Genomic DNA, 22,658 nt, shown 5'->3' with positions numbered 1-22,658 from the left:
ACCAGGTGAGGGACACAGTTGGAGCGGCTGGAGCCGCAAGCGGTAACCCGCACGACCCTCCTCAGCCCTGGGGCCTGCTTCCCGGCGCTGCAGCGCCTGACAAGGGGAGACCATGGCCCGACTCTTCAGTCCCCGGCCGCCGCCCAGCGAAGACCTCTTCTACGAGACCTACTACAGTCTGAGCCAGCAGTACCCGCTCCTGCTACTGCAGCTGGTGATCGTGCTCTGTGCGCTCCTGGCGCTGCTGGCTGTCGCCTGGGCCAGCGGCAGGGTGAGCAGGGCCTCCGGTGCCCAAGCTTCAAGGGCGTGGGAGGGTCACTGCCTAGGGGGCATTTTCGGTGCTGAGACCCGTGGGGTCTTCTTTTCAGTGTGCTTTCTTTGCTGGGACCCAGGAAAAAAGCGTTGAAACTTTCTAGGAACTATGGTGACCCTGGACATGTCACGTCACCTCTCTGGGCCGCAGTCTCTGGGTCTACATGGGGAAATAACTGAGCCCCGGATGCTTCCAACTTCTTTCAGGGTTCTGACAGACCTTATGAGCTTCTGAGGTCTACTAGTTCTTGAATAAATCCAACACCGGATTTTCCAATTTTCCGGGGGTGGGGTGTAAATTACACTGGGTCCCGTGGGAACTTGTTTCCTGGGTTTCTTTCCCACTTAGGGGCTGTGGGGCAGTTATACCCACAAACTCCCAGAGGCACCCTCCATCCCGCTCTCATTTAATCCCAAATAAACCCATTTCCAGTTTATTTTGGGGGAGAAAATGGGTCTTTAATTCTATTTCTGGAAACATCCTGCTCCCAGTTTTTTTCTCACTCTTCGGGGCAAGGTGGGGGAAATCACTGGACACAGCCAGTCCTTGTTGATCCACTTCAAAATCCAGAAAGAGAAGGGACAAAGGGTAAAGACACCCGCGGGACTTCCACGCCCTGCACGGCGTGGCGAGAAAGTAGCCCCTGGAGGCGAGGAGGCTCCTGGCGCCCCCTGCTGCCAAAGCACTGCTTCGCAGGACCCGGAAATTCGGAGCCTTGTGCCCCGGGGCAGGGAATCTCCCGAGTAAATGGGCCAGATTTGGGTGCACTCGTTTCTAAGTGCCTTCTGTGAGCTAGGATTTTTCACTTGCTTCCCGACCCCAGGCTGGTGCTATGATTCGTATTTGATAGATGAGAAAACTGAGGCACAGAATGATCACGGATACACAAATGGCCGATATGGGGCCGGAATCAGAACTTCTGGGTAGATAGATGGCCTATGGCTGAGCCGCCTCTGCCGCATGCAAGTGAGAGTTTAGGTTGAACCATTCGAGATTGCTGGCTCTGTACATTAAAAACAGATATTGTCGGCAATTCACATGGTTCAGCCTAATACGAATGGCAAGCAGAGGTGCCCTGCCTCTTTTTTGTACTTGGGTTTGAGACACTTTTCCGAGCTGGTCTGAGTTGCTGCCCACTCTCTCTCTTCTTGGACGAACTCCCCAAACTCCACACGCGCCCCTCCACACAGGAGCTGGCCTCAGACCCGGGTTTCCTGACCACAGTGCTGTGCGCGCTGGGCGGCTTCTCACTGCTGTTGGGCCTGGCTTCCTGTGAGCAGCGACTGCAGCGCTGGACGCGTCCCCTGTCGGGCCTCGTATGGGCAGCGCTGCTCGCGCTAGGCCACGGCTTCCTGTTCACCGGCGGCGTGGTGAGCGCCTGGGACCAGGTAAGCGGGGAGGCAGGTGGAGCAGGGGAAAGAGGGCCGCCTGGGCCTCGAACTCGCACCCAGGACATCAGCAGCGAGCAGAGCAGCTGTGTCAGCCTGCAGCTTCCTGCCCCTTTCCCCCAGGTGTCCTTTTTCCTTTTTGTCATCTTCACTACGTATGCTATGTTGCCCCTGGGCATGCGGGACGCCGCCGCTGCGGGCCTCACCTCGTCACTCTCACACCTGCTGGTCCTTGGGCTGTATCTCGGGCCTCAACTGGACTCAAGACCCGCGCTGCTGCCGCAGGTGAGCACGCAGGTAGAGCAGGCTGCGCCCAGGGCCGGCCTCGCTGGGCATTACTTGGTTCATCAGGGCATTCACCAACCCTTTGCTGAGCTGTGACTGCACGGTAGGACGCAACGCTGGGCGCAGGGCACAAACACAGATAGATCCGCCTGTGCCCTGGTGGAAGGGGTACACCAGTGCAGTGCCATGCCTGCAGACACCAGAAGAGGGTTCTGCACCCACGGGGAAGGGAGTTAGACAGGGGACCAGGGTGGTGGGGACAGATATGGATGATAGAACCCTCACAGAAAACGCAGAAATTGGAGCTTGAGTAGTTTGGTGCTGCTGTGTGTGTTGGGTTATGGGGGAGTGGAGACAGCTGGGGTGATGGAGTGGTATTCCAGGCAGAGGAAAGAAGTATGTGCAAAGGTTTCTTGACCTAAGAAGCCATGTTGTTGGTACAGCAGCCACGGGTCTGGAGCAGGGGGAACGGGGAGAAGCGCCACCTATGGATCCCACTGTGTGGCACTCATTGCCTGGAAATACTTGGGTCTCTAACGGCAGTGTCCTCCCCAGCCCCTTTAGAGACCAACTCCACCTACACACACAGGCACCCCCACCCCTACCTGGGTCTAGCGCGCTCTGAGGCTGACCCTCACCCACAGCTGGCAGCAAACGCGGTGTTGTTCCTGTGCGGGAACGTGGCCGGAGCGTACCACAAGGCGCTGATGGAGCGGGCACTGCGCGCCACCTTCCGAGAGGCGCTTAGTTCCCTGCACTCGCGTCGGCGGCTGGACACCGAGAAGAAGCACCAGGTCTGCCGGTAGTGGGGGCCCAGAGGGACCGGGGCTCCGAGAGAGGGGTTACTTAGATCACACAAGGTTCCTTCACAAGCTGAACGACTTTGAACGGGTCACCTGATCTATTTCCTCCTTTGTCAAAAGTGGCTGTTGCCCTCTTTGGAAGGTTGTTGGGAGGCTCAAACAAACTGAAGCTTGTTAAAGCCCTTTAGAACCTTAAGACACTAAATGAACTCTGATTCCGGCGTTGGTGCTGGGAGTTCAGTCCCTAAAGGTGATCAGTGCAGGATGGGGTACTGGAGCCTAGCTGTATGTGGTGGAGAGGACCTGGGAGAGCACCCTGGGGAACACCTAGTGGGGCTGGAGAAGGGCGTGGGCTCCTGGGGGTTTGGGCAGCTGGGCTCCTAGCTTTAGGGTGCCAGAGGGTTGTTTCTCATAGTGACCTCCCCCAGGAACACCTTCTCTTGTCCATCCTTCCTGCCTACTTGGCCCAAGAGATGAAGGCAGAGATTATGGCACGGCTGCAGGCTGGACAGGGGTCCAGGCCAGAGAGCACCAACAACTTCCACAGCCTCTATGTCAAGAGGCACCAGGGAGTCAGGTATGGGCAGGATGGCTGGAGGGGAGGGGCCATGGGCTGAGACCATGCCCCCACTAACTACAGTCTGCCCTGCCCAGTGTGTTGTATGCTGACATCGTGGGCTTCACACGACTGGCCAGTGAGTGCTCCCCAAAGGAGTTGGTGCTCATGCTCAATGAGCTCTTTGGCAAGTTCGACCAGATTGCCAAGGTAAGAGGGGGACTCTGTCCCCAGCTTTAAACACCCCATTCTGGAGAACCTGTTCCAAGGGCAAGTCCTAACTTGTAAGACCCCAGTCCCACGTCAGAGCCCATGTGGGCTCCCAGATACACCATCAGAAGTAGGAACCCCTTGCAAACATCCCAGTTATGGAGCCACTCACCACATACCTCAAATTCGGAGAGACCTCTCAACATCTCCGTGGATGCACCAACCACAGTACCCCACATGTGCTCAGAACCCCAACACAGGTGTCTCTGGACACTACAACCAAATCTAGGTATTCAGATGCTTTAACCTCAGGAGGCCTCCCCAGAGAAATCCCTGGCTCGGCCCTGCATAGACCCCAGGGATGCTCCCAAGCAACTTAATCTTGGATTTCCCACCAAAAAAAAAAACAAAACTCAATTCTAAGACTACTTTTTATAAGCTCTGATCTGAATACACATTACACATGCCAAAGCTGGGGAGAATCACAGATATCCCAACCCTTGGGAAACCCTTCTGAGAAAGACACCTGCATGGGAGACCTCAGGCAGCCCCATATCAAGTTAAGGGAGTCCCTAGATCCAACCTAGACACTCCCAACATCAGAAGTTCTTCAGGAACACCACATTTGCTCCAACTTTTCCCAACTACCTCCTGCCTCCTCTGGCTTCTAACCAGGTGCCCCTCTCCCTCCTCCCCCGTCCCCGCACACACACACTCCCAGGAGCATGAATGCATGCGGATCAAGATCCTGGGAGACTGTTACTACTGTGTCTCCGGGCTGCCCCTCTCCCTACCAGACCACGCCATCAACTGTGTGCGCATGGGGCTGGACATGTGCCGGGCCATCAGGTCAGCGCAGGTGGGCGGGCAGGAGGAGTACTGAGGGATGGATGTGGGAGAGGAGCTGGCAGGGTAGTGGAAGTCTTCCTGCAGAATGGAGGGGTGTGGCCTGGGTAGGGCTGAAGACAATACTCAGTGTCCCTCACACACCCTGCTCAGGAAATTGCGAGCAGCCACCGGTGTGGACATCAACATGCGTGTGGGCGTGCACTCAGGCAACGTGCTCTGTGGAGTGATCGGGCTGCAGAAGTGGCAGTATGATGTCTGGTCCCATGATGTCACACTGGCCAACCACATGGAGGCAGGTGGCGTGCCAGGGTGAGACCTGGAGCTCCAGGAGGCCACAGCAAGAGGCCAACCAGGTCTCCCCCTTGCTGCCTCTCTTTTCATAGTTCCTTAAAATGAGCACAGTTCATGTGGGGTTCAGGGAGACCCTGGGATGCAGGGAGGGGAGCTGGGAGAAGCCTCCTGTAGTACAGGGTCTTGCTTGAAGTCAGACCTTCAGGAATGATCCTTGAAAGAAATAGAGGTTGGAGCCCCTCCCTCCTAACTCCCATGGTCCCCTTCTTCCAGAAGAGTACATATCACAGGGGCTACCCTGGCCCTGCTGGCAGGAGCTTACGCTGTGGAGGATGCAGCCGTGGAACACCGGGACCCATACCTTCGAGAGCTAGGGGAGCCCACCTACCTGGTCATCGATCCCCGGGTAAAAGCCCAACCTGGAACCCAGGGGTTGGCGCACCCTAACCACCCACAGCCACAGGCCTGGTCTTTTCTTCTGTGCCAGAGACTGAATTCCTGGGTCCTAGTGTGCATGTCGCAGGGGGAGGGGACACGAGCCTCTAAGGCAGTGGTTCTCAACCTTCCTACTGCCGCGACCCTTGAATACAGTTCCTCATGTTGTGTGTGGGCTTATCTGCATGTGGGCGGACCCGCCCGGAGACGGATAGAGGAGAGGTGTCTTGGTTCCTAAGACCATAGGAAATATGTTTTCTGATGGTCTTAGGTGACCCCTGTGAAAGGGTCGTTTGACCCCCACAGGGGTCGCGACCCACTGGTTGAGAACCGCTGCTCTAAGGGGTGTGGACAGAAAGGAGGATTTGTCATCTTGACTGTCAGCCCTCATATATCCCAGGCTGAAGAGGAGGATGAAAAGGGCACTGCTGGGGGGTTGCTGTCCTCTCTTGAGGGCCCCAAGATGCGTCCATCAGTGCTGATGACTCGCTACCTGGAATCCTGGGGCGCAGCCAAGCCTTTTGCCCACCTGAGCCACGTAGAGAGCCCTGTATCCACCTCCACTCCTCTCCCGGTATGTTCACCTCCGTCATGAGCCCCAGCATAAACCCGCCCCTACTGCCCATTCCCAGCCTCCCGGCCCCCAACACCAGTGAGTCACCTGATAACATCCCAAGGTCCTGAACTCTGGTCATACCAGTTACTGGCCCAGAACCTTCTTTGCCCCTCTTTCCAGAGAAAAAGCAGAGATGACTGCCCTCTGAGTTTACGCAGAGAAGAGATTCCCACAGTCACCATGTCTATTGCTCCCCAACCCCCACTCAAGAAGCCACTTCCCCTGGTACCCCGGCGCCTCCTGATTGTGAAGCTAGTGCTCACACTCTCTCACCAGGAAATGTCTCTTTTCAACTTAATTCTTGGGATTACATGCTCTTTTCTTCCATCCCTACTACGCCTGGGAAGGTGGGGGCAATTGGTTGTTGCCCCCACTCTTCAGCACATGTACACAGGTAAAATGAGGTGACAGTGAAAATCTCACATGGCTTTGAAGAAGGAAGTCGCCAGGAGCAGGCAGGGGTGGGGGAGGGAGGAGAAGGAGTGGGCCTGCCTTCGTCTAGGGGCAGCCAGGGCAGAGCTGATCACTGGTGGATCCTGTGCACAGCACCTTCAGCTAATCACTGACCCCCAGCTGGTGGAGGAACCTGGATTTCTCCTACCTCTAGCTCCTGGGGATGGTGCTTGGTGATGAGTGACCAGAGCCTTCATTCGGGGAGCTAGACTGTGTCCCTCAAGAATTAGGTCCCTCAGCCTGCTCGTTCATCTTACCTGATCTTCCCCAAACCTGATAGATTCCGAGCCACCTTCTGCAGATCTTCCCAGGATCCTGTCTGTAGTCGACCTGAATGGATTTATGAGATGACTGCAGAGCACCCTTTCCGTGCCCCATTGCCCTCATCTCCCACTCATCAGGGACGCAGGCCGGACATAGTGACCACTGGGGAGTGAGGCACATTGGCAGCTGTGTACTTAATTTTAAGCCTCAGCATAGGGTCGAGGAGAGGGCAGAAGGGCTAAGCTGTCAGGAGGGAGAGGAAGGAATAACCCAAGACCCTGCTGATGGTTGCAGAATGAGGCCTCCAGAGTGGGGATGGAGTAAAGGGGGGTGTTGCTGGGAGCCCAGGGATGTGAGACAACATTGGGTGCAATCCCCATTATGGGGATGCCCCCCAGAACCCATGCCAGACCTTTCCAACTCCCACAAAGGTGCAGGCTAAGAAGTATCATGATGAAGGGGTAGAAGCCCCTTGTTTTATAGGCAGACCCTCACCAGCCCAGAAATTCACCGCTCAGCCCCTAAAGCTCCAGGGTCCCAGTCACATGTTAGAAATCCCGAGAATCACGATTGGCTTACTTTTAAACAATATAGAACTTTGGGGCGATGGGGCCATGTTTGTTCTGGTAGATCTCATTCATCCAGTCACTCCTTCCACAGTTTGGAGCATCTACTATGTGGAAGGCGCTAGGCTGGTTCTTTAGAAGACAGAGTGAATAAGGTGTTTTCCCTGCCTTCAAATAACTTATAGGCATTGGGGTGGGAGGGCAGGTAGGAGGTTTGAAAAAACTTAGGCCCAGACATAGATGCACAGATGGGCTCATAACTAGATCACGTCTCTCAGTCTTTCTTTGTCTCTGTCCCTTTCTCAGTGTCTATCTTGGTCTCAGTCTCTCCCTCTACTCTCATATACGTAAGGTTTGATTGAGGGGAAAGATGTGGCTCCCAGTGACCCTTCATGTGAGCCCAGGGGGCCAGGGAAGTCACCACGCTCTTGCCCTGGACCGTGGTTGCAGTGTTCCACCCTCTCCCTTGGTGCTTGTCCTCGCCTATTCATTCGCTGTTTGTTTTGTTACCTCTGCACACACTGCACAGTTCTTAAGCTGCTGAAGGGAAGGACTGTAACCAAGTTTCTTTCTCTTCCTCTTTCCCATTCGTCTCCATTTTTTGTTTTCTGCTCCCACTACCTCCCAGTTCAGCCTGATCATGACACAAGGTTAGAGGGGAGTCCAAATGTTCTACATTGTCACTTTAATTCACACCAATAAGGATTTTTGGCAACCCAGGTTGATAGAAAAGTCCCCGACTTTGGCATTGTGTAGTCCTTATGGGAAATGAGACATAGGAACCAACAGTCACTCAAGCCTGTAGAAGATACAGGGTTGCCTTGTAAGTGAGAGAAATTAACAACGAGGAGATCAGAGTATAAAGGCCCTGGGAGTAGCCCTGGCTGGTGTGGCTCAGTGGATAGAGCATTGGTCCATGAACTGAAGGGTCGTGGGTTCAATTCTAGGTCAAGGGCACATACCTGGGTTATGGGTTCAATCCCCAGCCCCAGTCAGGGCACATACGAAAGGTAACTAATCCGTGTGTCTCTCTCAGATTGATGTTTCTCTCTCCCATTCTCTCTCTCTCTCTCTCTCTCTCTCTCTCTCTCTCTCTCTCTCTCTCCTTCCTTTCCTTCTACTCTCTAAAAGTCAATGGAAAAAAATATCTTTGGTTGAAGATCAACCGAGAGAGAGAGAGAGAGAGACCCTGGGAGTCAGGAGGGAGTTTGAGATCTTGGCTCAAATAAATTCTTAAAAAAACTAATAATAAAATGAAGAGTCTGGAGGACCCTTTAAGGAGCAAATGTGGTTTGGATTTCCCTTACGAGCAGGTGGGGTTTGTTGGAGAAAGAGAGAGTCATTAGAGGCAGGGAAAACAGCCAATCAAAGGCTCAAGGGGAAAGATGTGTGTGAATATGGAATGCCTCGCTGCAGAGAGCTTCCAAGGATGCTAATGCTCTCCCCATCTTCTCCCCTCCCCGTGTCCTCCCAACAGGAGAAGGCCCTGGCTTCCTTCAGCCCCCAGTGGAGCCTGGACCGGTGAGGAGGCTCAAGCAATTTTGACAGTGGGCTGTCTGTGTGACCTACCTCCATCCTGGGGGTGGGGGTGGTGTTGCTCCTGCTTGCCCAGATGCTTTGGAGGGTCTCTGTGGTGACAAGCCAGGCTTTCACTTTGCAGGAGCCGCACACCCCGGGGACTAGATGATGAACTGGACACTGGGGATGCCAAGTTTTTCCAGGTCATCGAACAGCTCAATTCTCAGAAGTATGGAGACCAGAAGAGGGCTGGGAGGGCTGGGAGGGCTGGAGCCCGGGGCTCATGTGGTAGGGTAGGGGTGGTGTTCCCCCGATGACCTGGAGGGAAGGGGGTGTCCTTTCTTCTCCAGCCTGAGACAGTCGCCTGACAATTCCCTCCTTTCCTCTTTCCTCTCTGGGGTTGACTGTCCCCACCTCCCACCAGACAGTGGAAGCAGTCAAAGGACTTCAACCCACTGACACTGTACTTCCGAGAAAAGGAAATGGAGAAGGAGGTGGGCTGCACCAGGGGAGGGGATGCCCTGTGGCCCCATCTCCCCTCCCCAGGTCTGCTCAGTTTGTGATCCTAGGGGTGATAGAGGTGGTTGTCCCTCTCTCTCAAAGGAAAGTTGCCCTGTAGATTGAATTACTGAGTGGTGATGGGAAAGGGCAGGGCAGCTCCTAGGAGAACCCGTAGCTGCCACCTGGGACTGAACTGAAGGATGGGGATGTGAGTCTGGGTACCCACTCCTTGCCCTGGTGACCCTGTCTCCACCCTGACCCCCTCCCTTTTAGTATCGACTCTCTGCACTCCCCGCCTTCAAATACTATGCAGCCTGCACCTTCCTGGTTTTTCTCTCCAATTTCATCATCCAGATGCTGGTGACAAACAGGTAAGAGCGCCCCAGAAAATGGAAGCCCTGATTCTCAAAAAATGGACCTCTAATTCTTTCTGATATCCGACACCCACTTTCTTCTTTTGCCTACTCCCCCTCGGCACTAACCCACAGTGGAAATGGAAATGTGTGTTCTGGGAAACTGTGGTAATCACACCCCCAACTCACCATTGTCCATCCTGTGGGTGTTCTACGTCCTGTGGACCAGAGCATTTTCGCACGCCTGTCTCTTGATTCTAACAACATTCCCACGAGGGAGGTTTTCTTCCCACTGAAAAACCCAAATCTCACAGCAAATGCGCACAGAAAGTAGGTCCTCACTCCCAGCCCACTGCTAGGCGGGGCAAGGACGCGGTCAGTCAGCCGGGAGAAAGCTTTGGCCTGAAGGCAGGAAACCAGCCTGCTGCAGCCTCGGCCATTTTTGTGAGCCCCCTGCCCCCTTTCAATATTGTTCCTATCTTATTAGTTCCTGTCCCACCGAACACTGCCCTAGACCCTCAGTTTTCCCATGTCATCGTGGAACGTCTTTCATCAGCCCAGACCCCACTGGCAGCCAGTTCCGATCCCCAGAACCACTGTCCCCCATGCCTTCCAACCAGATGATAGAGCACTCTCCCACGCACGGGGAGCCTGGGCTGGTTCCTCAAGGCCTCACTCTTGTCTCTCTTTAGGCCCCCAGCTCTGACCATCACCTATAGCATCACCTTCCTCCTCTTCCTCCTCCTCCTCTTCGTCTGCTTCTCAGAGCACCTGACGGTGAGGTGGGCTGTGGGGTGGCAGTGGAGAGCTGGGGCTCCGACCATGATCTGGTCCCTGCCCCATGGCTAAGATTCCCACGCTCCTTCCACAGAGGTGTGTCTTGAAAGGCCCCAAGATGCTGCACTGGCTGCCCGCACTGTCTGGCCTGGTGGCCACACGGCCCGGACTTCGAGTTGCCCTGGGCACTGCCACCATCCTCCTCATCTTTACCATGGCCATCACCAACCTGGTGAGGGAAGAGGGGGCCCTATGTACCCCCATCGGGGCATGCTGGACCTGCTAGAGGCTGAAAGGGGACCCCTGGATTTGGGAGGACAGCTAGACTAAGGCCAGGGGATGCTGACACTGTTGGACAAGAAATGAAAAAGAAGCAGTCACCCACGATCAACCACCTGCGCATAACCATTGCTAACACTTGGTGGACATCCTCCTTCATTAAATTTTTATGTAGACAGGTCATCATTACTTTGCTCACTCACTACAATTTTGTAGTGGAATTTGGCTTATTTTTCAGAACTTAGAATCATTCCTGGAATTCTATCCCTGAAAGGTACCTTAGGAATCATCCCCCAGCCAAGAAGAGGAAGCTCAGGCCCAGAGAGGTTGAGTGGCTGGCAAGAAATCACACAGTGGATCCTTGGCAGTCTAGTGCTCATGACACCCACTTCCCTAATGCCTGCTCCCCCCACCAGTGAGGGCCCTCACTGACCAGAAATAGCCGAATCTGTTCCTTTGGAGGAGTCTGGCCCTGACTTATCCCTGGGTCCACTGAAACCAGAACAAGCCACCATTGTGCCCAAGGAGCTGCCTGACCACCTCAGCTCCTCATCCCCTTCTGCAGTTCTTCTTACCAGCAGCATCGAACTGCCCTTTCTGGGCCCCCAATGTGTCCTCCATGGCTTTCAACCTCTCCTGGGAGCTGCCGGGGTCCCTGCCTCTCATCAGCATCCCAGTGAGTGTCCTGAACAGCCCTGAATCTCCTTGTCCAGAACTTTCCTTGGCTCCTCCCCCACCTCCTTATTGAAGAGCACTCCATCCTGTGAATTGGGACCAACATAAGTCACATTTGGTGTGTGTTTGTGTATGTGACACCCCCTGGTCCCCTGATATGACCTGGAAGGGGCAGGACAGGAGCCCTCAGGTGTCCCCCTCCCCCTGCCTGTGGGATAAGCCCCACCTCCTGACTGCCTGCCTGGCCCCACAGTACTCCATGCACTGCTGCGTGCTGGGTTTCCTCTCCTGCTCCCTCTTCCTGCACATGAGCTTCGAACTGAAGCTGCTGCTGCTCCTGCTATGGCTGGTGGCCTCCTGCTGCCTCTTCCTGCACTCCCACGCCTGGCTGTCCGACTGCCTTGTCGCCCGCCTTTATCTGGGCTCCTTGGACTCCAGGTGAGCATGGCTGCTGGACAGAGGTGCCCTGTGAGATGGGACAGGGCAAAACTGTCCTCACTTCACTAACCTGAGCCACCCACAGGGCAAAGCAGGAGGGAGGCTGAGGACTCCATGGGCACTGAGGACAGGGGGAGGCTATCGTGAGGGGCAGGACGAGAGATAACCCTGATCCGTGGCCCCCTCAGGCCAGGGGTACTGAAGGAGCCCAAACTGATGGGAGCTATCTCCTTCTTCATCTTCTTCTTCACACTCCTTGTCTTGGCTCGGCAGGTAAGTCATCCAGCTCAGCCTTCCAGGGCCTCCCTGTGAAGGGTGAGGTGGGGGTCCCCATAGTTGTGACTGGTGTCTCCAGGGTAGAGCCCGAGTTATATACCCATTGAAAGCTTCTAAGCGAAATTTCTTGTTCCCTTTCTTTAACTCCCCAAGGAGAGTACCTCAAAGTCTCCCCTCCCTCCTCCTTCCACCACCAATCTAGGAAAGCCCATGCTTAAGAAAAAGACGTCAATTCTTCCCACCCTGGTTTGAATCTAGTTTCAAGGTAGTTTCCTCAGGGCTGGTTGCACATTAAGCCTTATCTCTAAACTGTGGGGTGGGGTGGTTTTAGTCATCATAGAGTCAAGCAGGAGTTGGGGGGGACACTCAGGATCTGAGGTTTTCCCTGCACGGTGTCTCCCCATGGCCCCTGGTGACCCTCCCCAGAACGAGTATTATTGCCGCTTGGATTTCCTGTGGAAGAAGAAGCTGAGGCAGGAGCGTGAGGAGACAGAGACGATGGAGAATCTAACTCGGCTGCTCTTGGAGAACGTGCTCCCTGCACATGTGGCCCCCCAGTTTATTGGCCAGAACCGGCGCAATGAGGTGACTCCCCACCCCTGACTCCTGAGCCTCAGACACCATAAGGTCTGATTTTGGATGAAAGTCTTGGTCTTTAGCCCAGCCTCTGGACTTCCCCAGAGTGGGTCAGGCAGCTGGCCAAGCCCCTCCATATCCCTGTTAGGTGCCTCCCATTCTCACAAGATCTTAGGCTCTGTTTTTGGTGAGCACAGAATCTCTGCATTCCAAGTTCTCAGAAAGAGTATCCTCTAACTCATCACTACTCCATACCTTCAGAAGCTTTGTAAAGCGTTGATGAGAGTTATGTGGAGGACACAGTCCACCATCTAGACTCGCACTGTTCACTGTAGTAGCCATTAGCCATGTGTGGTCATTTAAATTTAAATTAATTAAATGGAAAATTCATGTGACAACATGGATGGACCTAAAGGATATTACGCTAAGTGAAATAAGTCAAACAGAGAAAGACAAATACCATGTGATTTCACATATAAGTGAACAAAGTACAGGACGAACAAAACAGAAACAGACTCATAGACACAGAGAACAAACTGATTGGTTGCCAGATGGGAGAGACTTTGGGAGGCTGGGTGAAAAAGGTGAAGGTATTAAGATGTATAAATCAGTAGTTACAGAATAGTCATGGGGGTATAAAATACAGCATAGAGGCCCAGCTGGTATGGCTCTGTAGTTGAGCATCAACCCATGCACCAAGAGGTCGCCAGTTTGATTTCCAGTCAGGGCACATGCCCAGGTTGTGGGCCCATTCTCCAGTGGGGGGCATGCAGGAGGTAGCCAATTGATGTTCTCTCTTACTGATGTTTCTATCTCTCTCTCCTTTTTTCCTCTCTAAAATCAATAAAGAAAAAGAAAAAGTATAGCATAGGGAATATAGTCAATAATATTGTAATAACTAAGTATGGTGCCAGGTGGATATTAGACTTACTGGGAGATCACTTCATAAATGCTATAAATGTCTACACTATGCTGCACACCTGAAACTAACATAAAATAATATCAAATGTCTGTAATACTGAACTATAATTGACAATTTTTTAAAAAGGTGAGCCTGAGAAATCCTATGCCCCCGTGACTTAACCCCAATGAAAGCAGAATCTCAGGCCCAGGCCCGTGGGCTCTGTCTCTCTCTCTCTACCCATGACCTCGCTCTGTGGCCTCAGGCATGCTGTGTAATTTTCAGGTCTTATAAGTAAACCTGTATCTTAAAAGAGAGAGAGAAAAGGAAGGAAACCAGTTCTTCAGTCACACTGGCCTCATTTCATGTGCTCAGTGCTGCATGTGACCAGTGGCCAGTGTGTTGGACGGCACATTTATAGAACCTTTTTATCGCCACAGAAACTTCTATTGGACGGTGCTTCCCTAGATCCTCAAATATCTTGCTATAGTCAAACCATCACAAGGTCATACACATATTTGTACCATCTTATTTGTACCACCACCTCTTCTGCTTTAGAAACGCTCTTGACCTGTATTGAGGGACTGTTGAAAGAAACAGCCCAAGGATGTCCTGGCTGGTTTTGCTCAGTGGTTAGAGCATTGGCCTGAGCACCAAAGGGTTGTGGATTTGATTCCAGTCAAGGTCACATACATGGGTTGTACCTGGGTTGCAGGTTTGATCCCAGGCCCTGGTCTGGGTTCGTGCAGGGTGCATGCAAGGTGCTTGTGGTAGGCAACCAATCATTGTGTCTCTCTCACATTGATGTTTCTCTCTCTCTCCCCCTCCCTTCCTCCCTTCCATTCTCTCTAAAAATCAATAGGAAATATCCTCAGGTGAGGATTAACAAAAATAAAGGAAGGGAAGGGAAAGGGAAAGGGAAAGGGAAAGGGAAAAAGGGAAAGGGAAAGGGAAAGGGAAAAAGGGAAAGGGAAAGGGAAGGAAGGGAGAAGGGAAGGGAAAGGGAAGGAAAGAAGGAAGGAAGGAAGGAAGGAAGGAAGGAAGGAAGGAAGGAAGGAAGGAAGGAAGGAAGGGAGGGAGGGAGGGAGGAAGGAAAGAAGGAAGGAAGGAAGTCCAGGGGCTATTTCACAGCCTCATATCCCCACCATCTGCTCTCTGCTGACAAGATCAGAAGTAGCTCTACTTCTGGTTTATTCTCTTATATACACTGGTATCTTGTAACTGATCCTGTTTCTGTGTTCACACTGGCTCTAGAAACCTCAGAGCCAGAATCTAGGACAAACATGGTGCCCATTTAGTGAACCAGCCTCAGATCTGATTCCATCATTACCATCTTACCCTTATTTTTTCTTTGCCCCATTTTCCCTTTTATTGCTTTATTCTATCTTGCAAATTGTAGATCTTTATAATCTTATTTAACTCACTTAACACCATTCAGCAATAGATAAGCTATAAAGATCGTTCCATTGGCATGATCCCAGTTCTAAAAGTGACTCCCTTCATGTTCCTGTGAGGTGATGTTGACCCCAAATCTTTGTCTCTCCTAGAATCACAATGAGACCCAACCTTTGACTCCTGAGTCATATCCTGGGGTAATCTGGCCCTCCTCCTCCCCCTTTCCCTCCTCCCAATCCTTCTTACACAGAGGGGAAGGCATGGGGACACAAGGACAGGAGGGGGAAGAATGTAGCCTCACTCCAGTCTCTCACCCTCCCAGGACCTCTACCACCAGTCCTACGAGTGTGTCTGTGTCCTCTTCGCCTCAGTCCCAGACTTCAAGGAGTTTTACTCCGAGTCCAACATCAACCATGAGGGGCTAGAGTGTCTGCGGCTGCTCAATGAGATCATTGCTGATTTTGATGAGGTGACAACTCCAAGGGTCCCCTGGATCCTATGTCTAGGATTCTAGAATTTCCCACTAGTTCCTCCTCCTACTTTGCTCCTCTGGCCATGAGGATCATTTCGCCCCCTCAAGCCTTCCCACTTCTCCTCTGATGCCCCAGCTCTGCCTTCTCCAGCAACTCTGGTCACTAATGACTCTCCCTCCTGCCACCATCCCTGACCCCATAACCAGTCCATTAGCCTCCAAAGGCCTGGGGTTGGGCTTTAGGGAGAGAGGAGGGAGAGAGCAAGAGAGACTGGGGACACAGCCTCCTCTCTATACAGCTGCTCTCTAAGCCCAAGTTCAGTGGGGTGGAGAAAATCAAAACCATCGGCAGCACCTACATGGCAGCTACGGGCTTAAATGCCACCTCTGGACAGGATGCACAGCAGGTACAGCATTCTTCCTTAACTATCAACCCTCACCTGGGCTCTCATTGGTGAGTCTGTAAATGAGCCTTATTCCTGTGCCCTCATTGACCCATTCCGGTCGCTGGCCCATTGCCAGGATGCCGAGCGAAGTTGCAGCCACCTTGGCACCATGGTGGAATTTGCAGTGGCCCTTGGGTCTAAGCTGGACGTTATCAACAAGCACTCATTCAACAACTTCCGCTTGCGTGTGGGTAAGGGCCTTCCCTTGCTGGGGCAGTCTGGGACCTTCTCATCTTCCCAAGCTCTCCCTCCCCCAAGTGCTTTGGTATCTGCTCCCCAGCTCAACCCTGGACCTCCCTCCAGACTCATCCCTTGAGATGGAGCATTAAGTTTCTGGGCAGGGAACTATGATGCTCATCTACTCCCTTCTCTATGCTACACTCCTCCAGCCTCATACTCCTTTCTTTTAAGGCCCCCAGTCCCTTCTCCCTAGTTCCCTGAGCTTTTTCTTCTCCTCTCCCTCCTTAAATCTCCCCCATCTTTACCTCCTATCAGGGTTGAACCACGGACCTGTAGTGGCTGGAGTAATAGGGGCCCAGAAACCACAATATGATATCTGGGGCAACACGGTGAACGTGGCCAGTCGCATGGAGAGTACAGGAGTCCTGGGCAAGATTCAAGTGAGGGAACCACATTGGAGGCATGGGGGCAGTGGATAAGGTTAGGGCCATCCCCATACTCCCTCACCCTCCTCCAATTGCAGGTGACTGAGGAGACAGCCCGGGCCCTGCAGTCCTTAGGCTATACCTGCTACAGCAGGGGTGTTATCAAGGTCAAAGGCAAAGGGCAGCTGTGCACCTACTTCCTGAACACAGATTTGACACGAGCTGGACCTCCCTCAGCCACCCTAGGCTGAGACCCCACTCCCTACTCTTCACCTCAAAGATCCTCAGTAAAGAGACTGGTATTTCTGGAGCCAACTGATATCAGAAGCTGCTGATATAGCTTCTGGGATCACCTCCTTGCTTCTCAGCAGGACTGCTTTTTCCCAGGACAAACTAAGTGTGTGTGTGTGTGTGTGTGTGTGTGTGTGTGTGTGTGCGTGCGTGCAAGCATGAGCATGAGTGTGTGGGAGGGAGTGATTCTTTTCACAAGCTGGGGAAGAGAACTGCCTCAGCCTCCTTGTCTGCCTGCCAACCTGATTCCAATCTTTTGTAAACCTTGGAAATATAAAGAATTTTAGCCATATGACTCAAAACAAGGATTTGTCCTTTCCTGCTCTCTACCTACAAATAGTGGAGGAAATCTCCAGGAAAAATAGAATTTTACCTTTATTCATTCAACAAACACTAAATAAACACTCATTATGTGCTTACTATGTGGCATGGCTGAGAGGCCTTGGAAATAATCTATTAGGTCCCTCCCCGTTTCAGCTGCTGCTCTAAAATTGACCCACAATGCTTTCCAGTGAGGATCTGAAAGCAGTTATGGGGCTCTCCTATTATCAGGCCCCTCAGATGCCCCCCTGCTTTCTTCTGCATCCTTCTGCTGATATTATGTGGGTCTTGAAGCATCCATGGTTCATTCCCACCTTCTCATATTTTGGGGTCCATGAGGGACACCCTAGCTTCGTTGCTGATGTTGCACATGGATTTTTTTATTTTTCTCCTAGTTGCTCTTTCTTATTTTTTATGGGAAAGATTCAAAAAGGACACTACTGCAGCTACCGTCTTCCTAAAATGTTACTAGAACAGAGGCTCTAAGACAACAGTCGTTCCTAGAAAGAATGACTCATCCTTTGTACTTTGGGGACTCTTCATTTCCTAAGGGCCACCATAGTCACAGTACTGTCAGCCCCACCCTGTGCCAGAGTGTGTTTTAGGGGCTGACGAAATGCTGATGTGAATTCTAGGGGATAAGATCTGCTGACGTGGTTCAAGTGAGACCTCCTTGGGAGATGGGCCAATCTCCTAGAACATCTACCACTGAGAGGATGTAGGTTACTAGAAAAGTTGGAGTCACGTTAACAATGATAACTATCACTAGCTTCAGGGTAGAGGACCCACAGTAGTGCTAAATTTTCTCAGAAAGTGGGCTGAGCCGAGTCTGGAGTGATGAGCCCATATGAGTTGTCTTCCCCGGTCAGCTCCTTCAGGACTCTGCAAACTTGCGTTGTTCTAAGTATGATCTGCAGGCCACCTGTCTCAGAATGAGGTGTGTGTGTGTGTGGGGGGGGGGGTGATTTCTATGTCTGTCTTTGTGTCCCTTCCAAAATCAAAAACCATGGGAAACTAAAGGATATGCCTCTCAACTATCGAGACGGACTCCTATAAAGGCACCCAGGAGCACCCCAGTACCCCATTAAAACACGGCCCACACACAAGACGAACCCAATTTCAGAGTTCATTTTTAATTGCAAAGCTGCCCAGGCTCTGACTCTGCCCTTACTTACCCCTCCCTTCCCTCTTCTTCCTTTCCACCCCCACACGCCTTCTCGAGGTGCAGAATTGGGTCAGGCCAGCCTGGGGCCTTCCGCCAGGAGGAAAAAAAAAGTGTCCTTCCACCACCATCCCTCCCCAGGCCTGGTTCAGTTCGCTTCACTCCAGGGGGTTGGCGGAGGCAGTGAGGCTCTCGGCTGGGCCAGGCTCGGGAGGGGCGGGGGCGCCCCGCACCGTGTGGCCCAGGGTGCCGCCGCGTCGGGTGCTGGACGCCTCGGAGCCGGTGCCTTCCAACAGCTTGGCGATGAAGCCCACGCCGGCCAAGCGCAGCAGGCCGCCTCCGGCGCACGCGTACAGCACGGGGTTCACGCTGCTGCTCAGGAAGGCCAGCGTGATGAGCACTCGGCGGGCCAGGTGCAGCCGCTGCCCCCAGGGCCCCGACCCTGGGGCCCAGCCCGCCAGCGCGCGGCCGGCCTCGGCCAGGTTCACCACGTGGTAGGGCAGCCAGAAGGCGGCGAAGGCCAGGATGATGAGCGCCACCAGGCGGCCGGTGCGGCGGCTGCGGCGGAAGCGCCGGGCCCGCAGCCTGCGCCCGATGTCGGAGTAGCTGGCCACCACCGCCAGGAAAGGCAGCAGGAAGCCGGTGATCGCTTCGAAGAGCAGATGGAAGGCCGTCTCTCTTGCGCTGCCGTATTTGGGGAAGCAGACCAGGCTCCCGTTGTTTTTCGGTACCACGGTGCGGTATACGATGACGGGCGTGGCCAGGAGGACTGACACCACCCAGATGCCTGCCAGCAGCCACCAGGCAACAGCCTTGGTGCGCAGTTTCTGGGACACAAAGGGGCGGGCCACCGCCAGCGAGCGGTCCAGACTCATGGCGGTGATAAGCAAGACGCTGGCATACATGCTGACTCCGCAAACATAGTGGAACAGGCGGCAGCCTGTCACTCCAAAAACCCAGGTGCCTCGGGCCACGGAGTGGAGGAAAAAGGGGGCAGTGAGCAACACGGCCAAGTCAGCCAGGGCCAAGTTCAGCACCAGCAGGGCAGTGACAGAGAGCGTTCGCATCTTTACAAGGATGCTCCACACCACAAAACTGTTGCCCGGGAGCCCCACAGCCAGAGCCACTGATAGTAGGGTGATAGCCATGACACCCAGTGAGGAGGGTGCTGCAGGAGAAGTAGAGTTCGTGGCCATTGCAAGGATCTGGAGGGTGAGGTGGACATGTGCATGAGGGTAGAGGTCCAAGGTTTTCCTGACACCCTAGACACACCTAGCCTGAGTAGTCTAGTCTTTCTCCAAATCAGCAGCATCAGATGCACCCTCGCAATATACTGCCCTCAACACTGCCAACTGACCTGTCTTAGGGGATCTGGCTGAGTAGAAAGACTAATTTCCTAACTTAGCCAAAGGGCCCCTTCCTGCCCAAACACCCAATTGCAAAATACGCAGCAACAGCATCAGTAACATTTCTGGACCCTTTCTGCCTCTTTCCCTTAGGAAATCCTCAAACTCAGAGTCAAACTAGGGGGTTTCCTTACCAATGCTGCACCCCTTAAAAGGCTAACTCCTCTGTCCCTTGCCACGTCCTTAGCCTCCTCAGTCCCATTGATGTCCTCCAATCTCCTACCCACTCTCCCCAGAGCTACCCAGCGTCCACCAGGAATAACGGGGGTGGGAAGGAGAGAAAGGAGAAAAGAACAAATCTTCCCAAGTCCTTTTACCACTGGTCAGGTTCTCTTTGGAAATTCCTTTATACCTTCTCTCATGGCTTCACCCTGCCCCTCCACCACCTTCCCAACTCCCAGGATCCTTACTTACAGGTTTTGCTGGATACTGGTTGGAAGCTGGTGCCAGTCTCAGGATCAGGACAGAGTGGTGGAGTCTATCCCCAGATCTGTCCCAGTGCCAGATGTCTGGCCCCAGGTCTGGGTGGTGTCAGCTAAGTCAGCCAGAGAGGAAGTACCACAGTGCAGGGGAGGGGGAAGACACATCTTCCTAAGGGTGGGGCTGAACTCCTACCCCTCCCTTCACTAGGAGGAAGGATAGTCTTTGTGTTCCAGAAGAAGCCAGCAAGAAGGAAGACCCTCAGAGGCAGGGCCAGATGAGAAGAGCCCAAGAAAGGGAAGTAAGATAGGAAAGAGGGATGCAGAAGTGAGAAGGCTGGGGTGTGGCCTCGTATGCAGGTCTAGACTGGATAATTGAATAGAGTAATAAATTGTGTCATGGAGGAGGAGGAGGAGGAGGAGGAGGAGGAGGAGGAGGAGGGAGGCAAGTCAGAGAGGGGAAATAGGCTTGGATTGAGAGGCAAAATATTGAGTATATTTATAGTTTGTGTGAACAGTACTTTTTTAGAGTAATAAGAAATGTAGGTTAGAGCTGTGGTTAGGTTCCAGGTTTGGGTTGTAACATCATGACTTATAGAGGTCAGCACCTTGTCCTTGGCTTGGGTTCAAGCTTGTGAGTGGAGTTGGGGGCAGAAGTCCCTCTTCCAGCACCCCAATCCCTCCCCTCACTTAAAAGGATTGTCCATTCTAGGTTAATCCATTTTCCCTTCTGTAGAAGCCAAAGTCCAAAGTCAGTGTTAATACAGGATGCTGCCTATTTCTTTTCCTTCCCCCAACCATTTGCCTCTGCTTACCCATGTGGCTACCCTGACACATGAGTTTGGACTTAAAATCTGGGCAGAGGGCAAGGAGGTCAGCACTGCTTTTTTCCTACCTTCCCATGGCCAACTGTCCAGTCCCACCTTAGACATACAGAGAAAGTAGAGGCTGAGCATAGGGTACAGGCATGAGAGAGTAGGGGTGATGATGCTTCATGCCTACCCTGCCAAGAGGAGAAGCCAGGGTTGTAGAAAGGAAAACAGCCTCCCAAAAAGGTCACTCTTTCCTTCCCTCTTCTTCTGGAACTCTCTCGCAGAAACAAAGTACTAAAAAGTCCTTCCTTCAATCTGACCATAAGCCTTCCTGCTTCCCTTCCAACTCTGTCACTCTTAGGAAATTTGCAGTGTAACAGTGGTCGTGGAAGTTCCTTACCCTTTGCAGTGCCCCCACTTTCTCTGCTTTGAGTAAAGCCAGGGCAGATTTCACCTAACAGCTATCAGGCAGAGGATATGAAGAAAAGAAATGGGGGTAAACCACAGCAAGCAGGCAGGGTTGAGGAAGGGCTTTCTGACCACAGAGGGTGTGTGAGATGGGGAATATGTAACAGAGGAAGTTAGGGACCTTCTTCCCCAGTGCATGAAGACAGGAAGAAGCCTCTGCAGTTGATGTTTCAGGATAGAAGCTTCTGACTCAGAGCCCTGGGGTCAGTCAGAGGCCCCTTCCGACATAAACAGGACTGTCTTTGACTCCTCTCCCAAGCTGTTCCCCACATCCATCTCTGTGTGGTCTTTCTTCCTCCACTCCAGACTAGACATTCTGAGCATACCTGTCCCCCAAGTCCAGAGCTCCACCCTCAACCCCAGTTTTGGTGGCCCTGTTGTGACCCTGAGGACTGGGTTTCCTTTGCTATCTCTTGGCATCTGCCTGGGTGATGTGAACAGTTATTTAAAGCAGAATCAGAGGTAACGGTCAAGTTGACCAGGACTTACAACCATCTAGGGCTGCCAGGGACTGAGAGGACTGGGATAAGACTTCCACTGTTAAAACTGGGAAAGTCTTGGGCAACCCAGGTTGAGTTGGTCACCCTGGTGACCACATGTGTGTGCACGTGGCTGTCCCCTAAAAAGAATCCCATCTTGCACCCCAAACTCAAAAGTGTCAGGATCCAGAACAGTTTTGAGGCCTGGAGGTAAAGAAATTCCAGGGGAGGACGGGTAAGGAACAGCTAGCAGTCTGGGGAGGAGTCAAGACTTAGCAGAGAGAAAAGGGAGAAAGGAGAGGTGGCACCTCCCTGAAAAATTCTTCCTGTCCTCGAAATATCCACACCGTTCTTCATATTCCCTCATCTCCAACCCCCAAACGTCCTCTGGGTGAACAAGTGCCTGCCCCTGGGCTCCTTTTGAGTCTGGTGATCTTTAGGGGGAAGAACTGGATTCAAAGAAGAGAAGTCTCAGACTCCCAGGGCCCCTCCCCCATTGCACCAACCACAAGGCAGACAGAAAAACTTTCAAACTCCACAGATTGACTTTCACCTTCCAGGGCCAGTCCCCCTCACCCCACTTGGCTCTTATAGATCCCAGAGAATGGATTCCACATCTAAGCACATACTTTTCCTTCCTCTTTCTCCCTTTACTTACAGAGTTGTTTGTGTTGGCCTGAGGGAACCCGGCCACCTGAGCTGGGGAGGACAGGTCAAGATGCCACTGAAGGCTGGCACTGCTCAGCCTTGGCCTGAAGCAGCAAGGAAACCAGGTGGCTTCAGTACAACTCAGGCATGCTGAACCACCAGAGGAAGAGCACACTTAACCATGGCATAATGGCTGCACAGTGTCTTTCACAATAACTATTGGCAACAAGTTAGCAGCTCTCGCACATGGGCACATGCCGACCTGCAAGGGCACAGTGTTCATTAACATGAACCATCACCCCTGGCAATCCCTTTGTTTGGAGGAAACTGGGCCTGCCCCAGATGTATAATAATTCTGCCCAGACAGAACCGAACTGGTCAGAGGATTCCGAAACGCTCTGGAGTGGTTCT

At 52.9% G+C, this 22,658-nt stretch overlaps 2 protein-coding genes across 2 annotated transcripts; one reads left to right on the top strand and one right to left on the bottom strand.

The window, feature by feature from the left end:
- Positions 1-33: 33 nt before the first annotated feature.
- On the top strand, positions 34-16,619 carry ADCY4 (adenylate cyclase 4). The gene is made up of 25 exons (XM_036263838.1): positions 34-271; positions 1,504-1,701; positions 1,825-1,986; positions 2,631-2,780; positions 3,218-3,366; positions 3,444-3,555; positions 4,277-4,404; positions 4,555-4,713; positions 4,969-5,101; positions 5,531-5,704; positions 8,507-8,550; positions 8,690-8,776; positions 8,972-9,041; positions 9,322-9,419; positions 10,094-10,178; positions 10,273-10,410; positions 11,023-11,133; positions 11,386-11,570; positions 11,759-11,843; positions 12,273-12,431; positions 15,041-15,187; positions 15,490-15,597; positions 15,713-15,827; positions 16,132-16,256; positions 16,340-16,619. Exons 1-25 carry the CDS (start codon positions 113-115, stop codon positions 16,490-16,492), a joined length of 3,234 nt encoding a protein of 1,077 aa, XP_036119731.1. The 5' UTR covers positions 34-112; the 3' UTR covers positions 16,493-16,619.
- Positions 16,620-17,979: 1,360 nt separating this feature from the next.
- Positions 17,980-20,104, bottom strand: LTB4R (leukotriene B4 receptor). Its single transcript, XM_036276057.1, has 2 exons — positions 19,836-20,104; positions 17,980-19,220 (listed from the first exon to the last, which is right to left on the bottom strand). Exon 2 carries the CDS (start codon positions 19,209-19,211, stop codon positions 18,174-18,176), a length of 1,038 nt encoding a protein of 345 aa, XP_036131950.1. The 5' UTR covers positions 19,212-19,220; positions 19,836-20,104; the 3' UTR covers positions 17,980-18,173.
- Positions 20,105-22,658: the final 2,554 nt, after the last annotated feature.

This window comes from Molossus molossus, unplaced genomic scaffold (genome assembly GCF_014108415.1).
Source record: "Molossus molossus isolate mMolMol1 unplaced genomic scaffold, mMolMol1.p scaffold_m16_p_1, whole genome shotgun sequence".
NCBI classification, from domain to species: domain Eukaryota; kingdom Metazoa; phylum Chordata; class Mammalia; order Chiroptera; family Molossidae; genus Molossus; species Molossus molossus.
This window is presented reverse-complemented; position numbering and strand designations above follow the sequence as displayed.

Excerpts from the sequence above, each read along its gene's own strand:
- LTB4R (XM_036276057.1), bottom strand. The coding sequence starts at position 19,211 with ATGGCCACGAACTCTACTTCTCCTGCAGCACCCTCCTCACTGGGTGTC.
- ADCY4 (XM_036263838.1), top strand. The coding sequence starts at position 113 with ATGGCCCGACTCTTCAGTCCCCGGCCGCCGCCCAGCGAAGACCTCTTC. Across the intron at positions 1,702-1,824 it reads TGGTGAGCGCCTGGGACCAG|GTGTCCTTTTTCCTTTTTGT; the intron begins GTAAGCGGGGAG and ends CCTTTCCCCCAG. Across the intron at positions 4,714-4,968 it reads GAGGCAGGTGGCGTGCCAGG|AAGAGTACATATCACAGGGG; the intron begins GTGAGACCTGGA and ends CCCTTCTTCCAG.